General features: G+C 38.4%; 1 protein-coding gene across 1 annotated transcript in view; it reads right to left on the bottom strand.

The window, feature by feature from the left end:
- HHAT (hedgehog acyltransferase) overlaps window positions 1–11,785 on the bottom strand; it is a 166,689-nt gene that overhangs the window by 127,987 nt on the left and 26,917 nt on the right. Inside the window, exon 7 of the mRNA XM_035322159.1 lies at window positions 10,605–10,755. Coding sequence (XP_035178050.1) covers window positions 10,605–10,755 — 151 coding nt within the window. The remainder of the gene's footprint in view (window positions 1–10,604; window positions 10,756–11,785) is intronic.

Raw genomic sequence — 11,785 nt, 5'->3', positions numbered from 1 at the left:
ATGGAAATCAAATCCATGCTGTTTAAAGAGTATGAAATTATTACTCTCAAAAAAAAAAAAAAAAAAAAAAAGGTAAAAAAATTAAAACACCCTAACAGGTCTCTTAAGAGCACCGTCAGTGTACACAGGTCTGAGGCCTAAGGAAAAATCCATTCATATTTTTCTGTTACTGGATATAATGCACTGCATGAGGAAAAGTAGCAGAAAACACCATTTCTTCCATGTCAGGAATGTAAAAGGTAAATATCAAGACCACTATATATCCATGACTCCTACTGAACTAAAAATAACTGCAGATGTTAGCCTCAGATATGGATAACAAATATATTTATGATAGGGGAAGGACACAAGGGGAGCTACTATGGCTAAGATGAGGTAAATTCTGTACATTTTTGAACAAACAAAAATCCATCACACTCACAGGAGCAATCCCTCATAATTCTGGAGATCCTGGACTAGAATCACCCATGTTATCAAAATGTCAATACTTTTATTTAAGGATTAGGGTCATTTGTACGTCTGTGCCTGTTCTGTCAAGGACCAATAAACCATTTTTTTTTGCAACAGCTAATGCACAATTTGACAACAAACTGCACTGGCAGCATGCACAGGGACAGCGGCACCATTCTACCTTTGGGCCCCACTTTTGGAGAGATGGATCAGGGGAACTAGTTTGCTATTTGTGAAGTGTTCAAAAACCAACAACATAAATGGAGACATATAAATGAGATACTGTGTGCCCAGGTCTACATTCCCACAAAACTAGGGACTGGACTGTGGACAGAAATATCCCAGAGAGCTTAAAAACAGTCATGCTGCCTCTGGAATGGGACCACAGAAAAGAATGTTCTACATTCTAAAGGTAAGAGTTCAAGCAGCAACACTGCCCCACATTTCACTGGAGCAAGAGCAATACTATAACTGCACTGAGATCTCTTCAAACCAGCAAGACTAGTTGCCATTTGTGGTGGTGATGAAATCCAACAAGTGGATTACTATTTATTACAGATACAGTACTCTCTACCCAGAGGGTATTCACCTTCTCTTAGAAGTGTTGTAGCTGTTGCAATGTTTCGACAAAGCTTCACAGCCCCTCCTAGTACAAACATAGCTAAACTTAACATTAGAAGATCTAACTCATTCATATATCCTCAGAGGAACCTGTCCTATTTAACTGCAGAAAAGCATTTACAAGACCAGCACTTCCATTAGCAGTCTTTGCAAATAAACCTTGCATTCTGCCAGCGAACTGCTGACTGAAGTCTCTATACACCAGAACTGTTGCACTGGAGACTGAAAGGTTGTTGAATGATAGCTGCTTTCACTGACATGAGGCTCTTAATAGGTTGCTTCACTGTCCCTTGTTTCTCAATGTCTTACAGCAGCAATGCCCAAAAGACCATGTAAACAAGAGAATTCCCCTGATGGATGCCCCACCACTTGGCAGTGCTAAACTACTTTTCCTCCTTCATCTGTTTGAGATGAACTTTTCCTCCAGTGCTGCCTGTGGCAACCTCCCTAGCTGGCAATCTCCAAATGATTAAGGTTTCCAAATTACAAGTAATTACAACTCTGTGACATAAGTCTGAAACATGTTTTTAAGCCTTGTCCAAAGAAAAAGATTACTATAGGGAAAGCAGATACAAAACCTGCATAAAGACTTTGCTAAAGACTATTATTTAATGTCTCAATTAGAGAACTATAAAACTTTGCTAAAGCAAATCCTAGAGGGGTTATGCCTACCAAGCAGAATAAGTATTTTCTCATTAATGAGTGCTACCAATTGACTCATCACTACCTGCATTATTAAAGACCTCAGAAAGCCATCCACATTTTTTAAAATACACTTTTGTCTGTTTATAGCTTGCATAGATTCAGAGATGCTGTTTTCTGCAAGTTTACTTGAAATCTACACCTTCATAGCAAACAGCTATGTTTCAGTGACAAACAGCACACTGCTTTGTAAATAATGTAACTGTCATCGTGCTAGGATATACTATATTGAAAGCAGATGCAAAACTTAAAACAGAAAAATTACAATTAAATTGTCACAGAAGGTACTTTTCAGTACAAATATAGCAAGCAAACCGAAAACATTTAACTAAGAAGCGAGAGCTGTCTACTGTTTATAGTTCTTAAAATGAAGGTGGGAAAATGCAAGATGAGATAGATAACACTGAAAAATGAGATCCAATCCAACAACCCTTAGCAACAATTTATCTATTATCCAAATTACAGAATATCTTTTTCAACACTGAGCCTTGCAAGCCACATTGCAATGCTTTTTGGGCACTCATGCTACACACGTTCTTGGAGCTCCAATTTTCAACTTTAGCCTTTTAATTAGATAGAGCAAGACACGTGGTGAATTCCACCCATGCAGTGATTTTACCATTTTCCCCCTGTCACGGCACTGGAATCAGGAACATCAAAAAAATATATACATAGCTCTTCAGGCATTCCTTCAACATAAACAGTAGTAAAAACTATCTTTTCCTACTCAAAAAACAAAACATCTCAATCCTTAACATACAACATGCAATGAAACAAACCTTCACTCAGCCCACTGAGAAAGCTTTTGCTCAAGTGAACTCAATGTTCTTTTGAACATCAAGACCTTAAGAACAAGCTTAAGCCCAGACGTCAAACTTCAATGGGCTGTCTTGTGTTCACGAGCTGTGATTTTAAGCTTTAACCATCTGCAATGCAGCAAACTAGTAGTAGCAGCTTTCTTTTCAGTGTAAAAAAAAAGCATTCAACTAAAAAGGTAAAAAAAACACATACAAAACAAAAAAAACAGTGTTATTTGAAAGAAAAAATATGAAGACTATCAAATGCTTTTATATCATGTGTTTGACAAGCAATTTCTCGCTATAGTAATAATAAGTGGGACTTGTGTATACATAAAGATATCTTTATCATATTCTCTGACAGTTGCTTAAGGACATACAGGAATTTTAACACTTCATTTTTAGATAAAACACTTCCAATTTCTGTTCTGTTTCCTCCTGGAATGATTCAGCAATACCAAGTTGCCTTTTGGTTTCCTACATTATTCGGATAACACCTCACTTCAAAAAAGAGTGCTGTGAATAAGTGGTGTTTTCAAGGCTGAACCCTAAACCTTCTACCTGCAAAGTATCTCCTGCATGGCATCGCAGGAAGAGGATAGATTCCCTATCCATAAGGATGAAGGGAATCCAGAATGAAACTCTGACCCTCTCAAAACCAGTAGCAAAGCTCTCATTGACCTCAACAGGAGCAGAAATACCTGGACTGACTCTGGACATTCATCTACGTGCTGCAGGATGCAGCCCAACTTTGGTATAATTTGTTACAGAGACATTCACCTCTGAGGAAAACAAACAAACAAACAAAACCATCAATAAAGAGTACCAGAGTTTCATCTATGGAGTTAAAGTTACTAGCTGGGAGCTCAGTCTGGAAACCTGCATAGCAAAAATGATTTAAAGCAGGATGGCCCCTATGAACATGAGTTGGCAGTGTGCCCAGGTGGCCAAGAAGGCCAACAGCATCCTGGCCTGTATCAGGAATAGTGTAGCCAGCAGGAACAGGGAGGTGATCGTCCCCCTGTACTCTGCTGCAGTAAGGCCACACCTCGAGTACTGTGCTCAGTTTTGGGCCTCTCACTAAAAGAAGGACATGGAGGCCCTGGAGAGTGTCCAGAGAAGGGCTATGGAGCTGGTGAAGGGCCTGGAACACAAGTCTTCTGAGGAGCAGCAGAGGGAACTGGGGCTGTTTGGTCTGGAGAAGAGGAGACTCAGGTAGTTGTAGAGAGCAATAAAGTCTCCCCTGAAAGGAAGGGAGCTGGGGGTTGGCCCCTTCTTGCAGATAACTAATGATAGGACAAGAGGGAATGGCCTCAAGTTGTGCCAGGGGAGGTTCAGGTTGGAAATGAGGAGCCATTTCTTCTCAGAAAGATCAGTCAGATATTGGAACGGGTTGCCCAGGGAGGCGGTGGAGTCACCGTCCCTGGGGGTGTACAAGGCAAGGTTGGATGTGGTGCTTAGGGACACGGTTTAGTGGGTGGTATTGGTGGTAGGGTGATGGTTGGACCAGATGATCTTGGAGGTCTGTTCCAACCTTAATAATCTCTGAGAAAGCTCTTTTATGGACTACATAAAAGATTTCATGAACTGCTAGTGGCCTCCAGCATATAAATTAGATTCCTGATCTAATTTGTTTTGTTGCTTTGTTTCAATTAAAACACTCAACTTATATTATATCAGAAAGCCTGAGGAAAGCTTTAATGATTCTAGAAAATGACCTTTTTTTTTTTTTTTTTTTTTTTTTTTAAAAGCAATCTCCTGTCCAGAGACACAAGCACCACTCTGAGCAGGCATCAGTCATTGCTAGTATCCATGTAAATTTACACACAGGTCTTGGGTACACAGGAGGCTTTAAGAAATAAATTAGTTCTTGTTCCTCATGTATGCCTCACACTGTATTCGGTTGATACAATTAGGCATACACTTTCTTGAAAAGAGCAAATCTCATTTATATTCTGTTAATCTCCCCTAGAACCCTTCAGAAGAAATATTGCTTTAATTTTCTGCTTTCCACGATCCTTCAAAAACCTGCGGTATCTCCTGGAGAGTGGATGAAGCCTAATGCCCATTAGTGGCAAACTCCCGTAGGGTGAGTTTTCCTTCAGTTTTCCTTGAGCAAGACTTGCCAAGCAGAGCAACTGTCCAATTACTATGAGAGTTCCCTATCCTTCCTGCAAATGGAACAATGAAGTTTATTAATAGCTATTACTCATTTTCTGTAGTGGTTGTGAGCAGACAAAGTGCTGTTGGCCAAATGTGAGCAGCAGTAACAGTTTGTATCTATGCTGAGATCAGGTCCAATACTACAACGAATGTGCTTCATGGGTGATAAGCAGTAGGTGGGCTTGGCTTGTTCATTAAAAAAAGCCCAGGAATTTCAAATTACAGTAACAAAGCAGTCACCACGCAAATAAATTTCCAGTAATTATGCAATTTAGACCGAAGACGGATTAGGGTGCTCTGTTATTGCCTCTTTTTACACTCCAAAGAGACAAATAATAGATTTTCTCTCCACTGAAGAGATTTATAGACCCTTTTAAAGCTTTATTATAACCAGCAAATTGAGCTTTATAGTAGGTAAGAAGTGTAGCATATGCTAATTTAGCTGACGTCAAAAGCAGTTAACTCTGTTGCCTCTGTGAGGCAATGACTAAGCAGTCCAGAACTGCAGCATCTTTCATGTACTCGGGTGACATATTTGCTAAAAACAACGTATCACAGATCAATGCCTGGCTTTAAACATCATAACAGCTAATGAAAAAATACAACAGTTCAGTAAATCAGGAAAGATTATATTTTTCAACTTAGAAATACGTTTTTTCAATACTGAAAAAAAAGTCTAACAATTCTGGAATTAAATACTCAGCAGTTGGGCAGGCAGCTTAACTATTCTCATATTGGCAAGCAGGTTTAATGTTTGAAGGTTATGTTTATATCACACCATATATGCATGATGCAATCCAACAGTGGACATCAGAAAAAAATAGTACAAAAATATTAAGTAACTTTCACAAAGATTCACATTAAGCTAGTGGGACTGCTAACTCAACTACAGAAACCAAGGTTTGAGCACATAATTGGTTACAAGAAATTTTTGAGTGCTACTGGAATTTGACCTTCTAAATAAGCAGTAAAAGTACATGTTAAGGTATAGTACATTATAGTTAGCAAAATATATTAAATGAATGCATAATATGAATAGCATTATCTGAGAACTCGTCTTGTTTTTTCTGTATCATAGAATTCTGTATCCTCATAATTAAAATGCTTTCATTATACAACCTGACAAAAATCTAGTGTATTACATGTACTAAAATGTGTTGCATTTACTACAATAACTGATTCAAAACTGAGTCTTCCCAAATCTAATGATCATTTCAGTCATTTTTGTTTTCTATTTCACACATAACCATGGTTAAATATTATCATGTAACCTCCCACAAATAGCCTTCCTCCCCAGGGCAAGACAGTTAAAAAATAATAATTTTGTTTTCACTAATTTCAGCTAGTTAAATAAAAACTGACCGCTCCAGCCACATCTAGGGTGTTTATTAAGCTTGTAGTTGAGTGTTATATACCAATCTTCCTAACTGAACAGGCAGTTACAAATAGCTGTGTCACTACTGAACTACTTTCGGTGACAATTAGGGTATGCTTGTGAGAGACCTTTATTTCTTTATGCCTCAGTTCTTCAAAAAAAAAAAAAAAAAAAAAAAAGTGAAGCAGGTGCTAAGCATCATTCTTATGAAAGGCCATCTCAAGCATTTGCTTTATACTTTGCATATTCTTATGTTCCACTGGCACTAACAGCACTTACGGATTTGCTTAACTCAGCAAGTCCATTTCAGTCCAGTCCCAGCAGAGATGTTTAAATGAAACCCTGGCATCACTAAATCCAATCACAGGTTTGAGAGTGACTTCAGCAAGGTCAAAATTATACCCAGTATTTTTATCCCATCTTTATGAGGAAATAAACAAACAAGAATGTCCATCAACACTCCACTGTCGTCTACCTTCTTATTCAGGTACAGCTATAAGCATCGTGCCATCCATTCTCTAATTCCCCAATTCAGCATATTTGTCTTTGTCCGAAGAGGAGAAACAAAACAGATCTACCTGCCCTTCCACGGTTAAAACTGGCAAAAAGAAGGTTTAACATGGCTTACAGTCACTGAGGTATTTCTGCTTCTGCACACTTTGGTGATACCTATTTCCTTTATTCCCAGATTTCAATATAATTTCCCCTTACTCACAAGTACTAGGCCATTTCAACACTGCAGATGTCATTCTATTTAATATTACTATCCTTTTCAAGTGATCCTCTTCCATATTTAAGAGATCACCTTTGAAAATACGGGGTGGGGAAAAATGCCTTTTGATTTTTAAACAGAAATTGCATGACATTAACATTTTTTAAAATGAAAACCTGTGAGAAGCTAGATCATTAAGATACATTTTTGTTTTACCTCATAGAGTCTCTGAACACTGGACAACTTCTTTTAAAATCAAAGGCTGGAAATAGACCAGGAATGACACACCTAATCTCCACAGAAGAATGCAAAGACGCACAAGCCTGTCTTTACTGTTCTTGCTTCTTAGTATCAGCTGCTGCGTAAGTCCCATCAGAAGGCATGGAATAGAGAACTTTCAGATAATAGCCATCCAGAATTATAAGATAGATACAAAGCAAGTCACCTCAAAATACCTGATCCTCTTGTGGGTGACTGCTATATCATTTATAGCACTTATTTTGAGATAAGGCTTTTAGTAACGTGCAAATTTTAAGGTGGACAGGTATGAGAAGAGGAAGAGTTGTGCTTCTACAAACCTCGTATCAGCCTCTTACCAGAGATAACAGGATACTTATGCCATGCTACTCCCATGCCACGGCATGTCAAAACTTATCTGATCAACGTATCCAACGTCTTTGCAGAAAAGCACTCAACAGAGTCAGTAACATAGCACGGAAAAACAAAAATGACAGCTTTTTTTTTTTTTTTTTTTTTTAATTATTATTCCTTTTTCTCTTTCTCCCCATGAATGGCATCTGGGCTAAATGCCTACACTATGAACTGACAAGTTTCTTTGTGTAATACATTGCCAAAGTCATTCATTGATAAGTCAAAATTGACATCAGAGTTAGTTGTATGCTATTACTGCTTCTCTAGTTTCCACACCCTTACTTCTCCACTAGGATATTTTCCATATTGAACTAATTTGCAGTTTTCAGCAATGCTCTAACAGTAGCACGTTTTTTTTTCTGTTGCGCTACACTACTGGCTACCAGCATGAGAATCTGCATAGCAAACACTGGGCTTGATCAATTATTTAAAAGCACTTGCAAGCTTCCAACAGTGGTGCTTTCTCTCACACTCTCCAATACCTCACTTCTACCCTTGGTAACAACAAGTTTTAATTCCTCCTGACTTAAACAGGATAAAGCAGACACTAAAAACTAAGTTGGTGTGCCACTGAACTGCTGTCCTATCTGGCAATCAAGAGCTCAGAACCTCCTGTTGACAATTACAGTCAAACTTTTGAATAGTAGTAACTTTATCATGCATTTATTAGCTATGCAACTGCATATTTACCAAGATGATATCCTGGTGAAATGAAACCATAGTAACACACTCTACACCTGTATTAACCATGAGACTAGAAACAAGATTGCTAATTTTTTAATCAAGACAGCCTCCCAAGTCAAAGAAAACGCAGATTAAGCAGAATCTGCTATAAAATAGATAATTTCTTTTTAATTACAGCCTCTATTTATAAGTTTGAATGGACACAATTTGGTTAAGTGTTTAGTATCATAAATGGGAAAAGCAGAGTACCCAATCTGTTTTTCTAATACCTACTTTGCTTTTCAGCTCCAGAGAAAATTCAGACAACAAGCTGTGGTATTTTTCTTACCTTGATTGAAAGCTCTTCCACCTGCTATATTACACAGTGAAACATGTCAGCATGCACTGATTATAAGTTACACTGGTTCGGATTTGTCACATCAAAATCTTTTATTGGTCGGCTCAAAGGACGCCAGGTGGTGGTGCAAAACTCTTCAGTAGCATATTTGTATTCCTTACATTGTGACATTCACATTGTCTTTCTCTTCAGGCTGTCTTACCTACTTTATAATCTGTACTGCTAATAACTTTGAGACATTTAAATAGCAATACTGGGTCTTCTGAAAGCCTACCTAGCATAATACCCAGTGTCTGAGAGTAGCCTACAGCGGCTTCTCCACCGTGCTAGGTAGAAGGGTAAGAGTAAGCCAAGCAACCACAAGCAGCCCCACAGATGCCAGACATGTGACAGTGCACTCCGTCATGTACCTTGGGTTATTCCACTCCACTCCATTTCCCAATCTGGTTCTAAGAATCTTAAAGAAGCTTTACTAGGCAATCATTTTATGAAAACAGAATCTGGTACACGCAAATCTTACTGTACCATCTTTAAATTATGAATGTAATTATGAATGTTTGTAACACTGTGCCTATTTGAACTGCTCTATGATGAAGGTGTTAGAAATATTCATTTAAAATGATGCAGAAAACTACCCAAAAAACATTTAACACTTCAAGGAAAAAAAACATCACTGCTCATGGGGCTTCACAACACAAGTTATTTGCTTTCACCATTTTTTCCTAGCTTTTAAGCAAAGCTCATCACTTCAACACTTGCTGGTCTAGGCCAGTCCAGACTGTCACACGGTTTGGAAACAAAGGCTATTCCCATTTCTAAAAACTGATGTTCCTATACAGCACAACAAAACACACAAAGACTGCAAGCCTCTGGGTAGGAGTGATTCATGGGTTTAACTGTAAAGACATATAGGCATCATAATTCAGGGATTCACAGGGCAAGCTATGTGAGATTTCTTAGATAATTGAGAATGCCCCATAATTCACTAGCAGCCACAGGAAATGCTACTATCCACATGGCTTTCAGAGCAAGAAATCAAATCAGCTGTACATGAACTGATTTTTCAACCTACAGAGTAAACAAACAAATCCCATCCGTGAAATCATTTTATTATTTCTGGCAGCGATTGTTTGCTACTTATATGAACAAAAATCTGGACAAGTGGTAAATAGCAGTTCATGTTTTTTTTTTCCTTCTGTAAAACAATAATTAAAGTTTCTGTTTAGATACCAGTTTCAATTTTGTTATAAGAAAGTGTTATGAATATTTTGTAAAAGAATGCCAGATGGTTTTACTGTGATATACCACACCCATCTTTGCAGGCAAAAATGGGTGTAAAGAGTACCTTTTACATCGTCTGTTACAATTACCTGACACAGCACCATCATTAGAATTTGTGCTAAAGTTCAGATTCATTTGACACCTCCAGAGCAATGTTCAGATTCCCTCGTATAATAACTGGGATAGAAGGAAAAAAATGGTGCTGTTTGAAGCTCTGCTTGCAAAGGCCAGCAGGCCAAGAGATGCAGCTCTCAGGAGACTGCCCAGTAAAAAACAGAGATTTCTAAATTAACTCTGTAGGTCAGAAGTTCAGTTCAAATCCTTTCTGAAAGACAATTTAAACCAAGGGATTTGTAGTAGCTCAAGTAATTTTTTAACAGTTCATCTGTTTTATCCACCCTATTTATGCTGCATTTCTTCTTTGAATACTGGATTCCAATAGCTGCAAACTATTATAAACCATAAAGCTTGCCTATTAGAAGCTTCAAGCAGGAAACAAAATGAAAATCTCAACCAATTAAGCTCTGATAATAACAGGCCCACTGCTTTTATGACTAAAATGAAAGTTTTACTCATATCACAAAGCAGTCGGAGACCAAACAGGGTAAGCCCCGTTGTGCTAGGCTCTGTGCTATCACAATGGAAGAGAAGCCTCTGTGCTGAAAAGCTGACAAGTCTAAGTTGGTTTAGGTAATGTTTCTAGAAGTCTGGGGTACAGCCTACAAATGGGCAGGCAAACATGTACGGGATTGTGAAAACACACACGCACGTTCTTGTACATTTACTGTCATATACCAATAATACATTTTATAAAAAGCAATAATGACTAACCTCCACATTTTAGTGAAACTGTGCATCAGGCTCACACAGCAAGGAAGAGCTGGAGGTTTGAGTCCATCCATTCGAAGGAGGAGGGCAGGAACACCGTACAGAACCAGGTACTTCACATAAAAAAATAATACTTGAGCTAAAGCCAGGCCACCTAAAAAAAACAAAACCACCACACCAAATTCATACCTTAAACAACACTTGAAGTACTTTTAGAGTCTGTTGATAATGAGTACTTCCCAGTAGAAATTATTCAAAGAACTGAAGCAAGCACTGTTGTTTGATGGGTATACAACACCTAATTTTGTAACTGATATAGGACATGTAAGTGCATGCAGTTTGACTCTAGGCACATACAAAACAGTACTATTATCCTAATACAAAGGCATAAATAAGCACCTGAATTTTCACTTCCAAGATCTCTTTGGACTGTGGGCACTGACCTCTACAAGAAAACAAACATGGGCTTACGCTGTGTGAAAAATCAGAACTTACTGATACAAGAGGTGAATGCTTACCACAGCGACAAGTTTTCATCTTTAAAAAAAAAGAAAAAAAAAAGTCAATACTGGACATGTTCAGCATCCTGACCTCCATTCTTCACTTGCTCCTCCCAAAGAGCTACAAACAATGGTCATCTTTGCAGCTCACCCTGACAGCTTCACAAACAGCCCATGCCTTGTGGACTGTACCCTCTGCAACACTCCCAAGATGACCCCTCCCGACGCAGCTGAGGCATGGCAAGACTGGAACTCCATCTGGCGAAATACTGAAGGCATATTTCTGTCTTAAACCCACAGGACAAAGGCCTCACCCTAGAGTGCTTTAGTTGCCGAGTTCCAAAAGAAATTTTGGTGGTGTGCTGGCTCACAGCTTAACCCCAGGATATGGCACAAAATGCAGTAATCTTACACAGGTGAGATGAAAATCAGACTGGCTATTCTTACGGAGCTACCATGAGTCACAGTCCTAGAGCAGAAAATACAGGATTGGCAGTAACAAATTCAGGCACCCTGAAACTCAGCCTGACAACTACCAGCACTGAGAGCTCATAACTTCAAGCCGAGTCTCATGATGCTTGGCCTGTTTCCTCACAAGCTCTTAAGGTTTTGACAGTGACAAGAATCACTGACCATCACTAAAAAAAAAAAAAAAAAAAAAAAAAAAAAAAAAAAAAAAAAAAA

The sequence above is a fragment of the Oxyura jamaicensis genome, chromosome 3 (assembly GCF_011077185.1).
Source record: "Oxyura jamaicensis isolate SHBP4307 breed ruddy duck chromosome 3, BPBGC_Ojam_1.0, whole genome shotgun sequence".
NCBI classification, from domain to species: domain Eukaryota; kingdom Metazoa; phylum Chordata; class Aves; order Anseriformes; family Anatidae; genus Oxyura; species Oxyura jamaicensis.
This window is presented reverse-complemented; position numbering and strand designations above follow the sequence as displayed.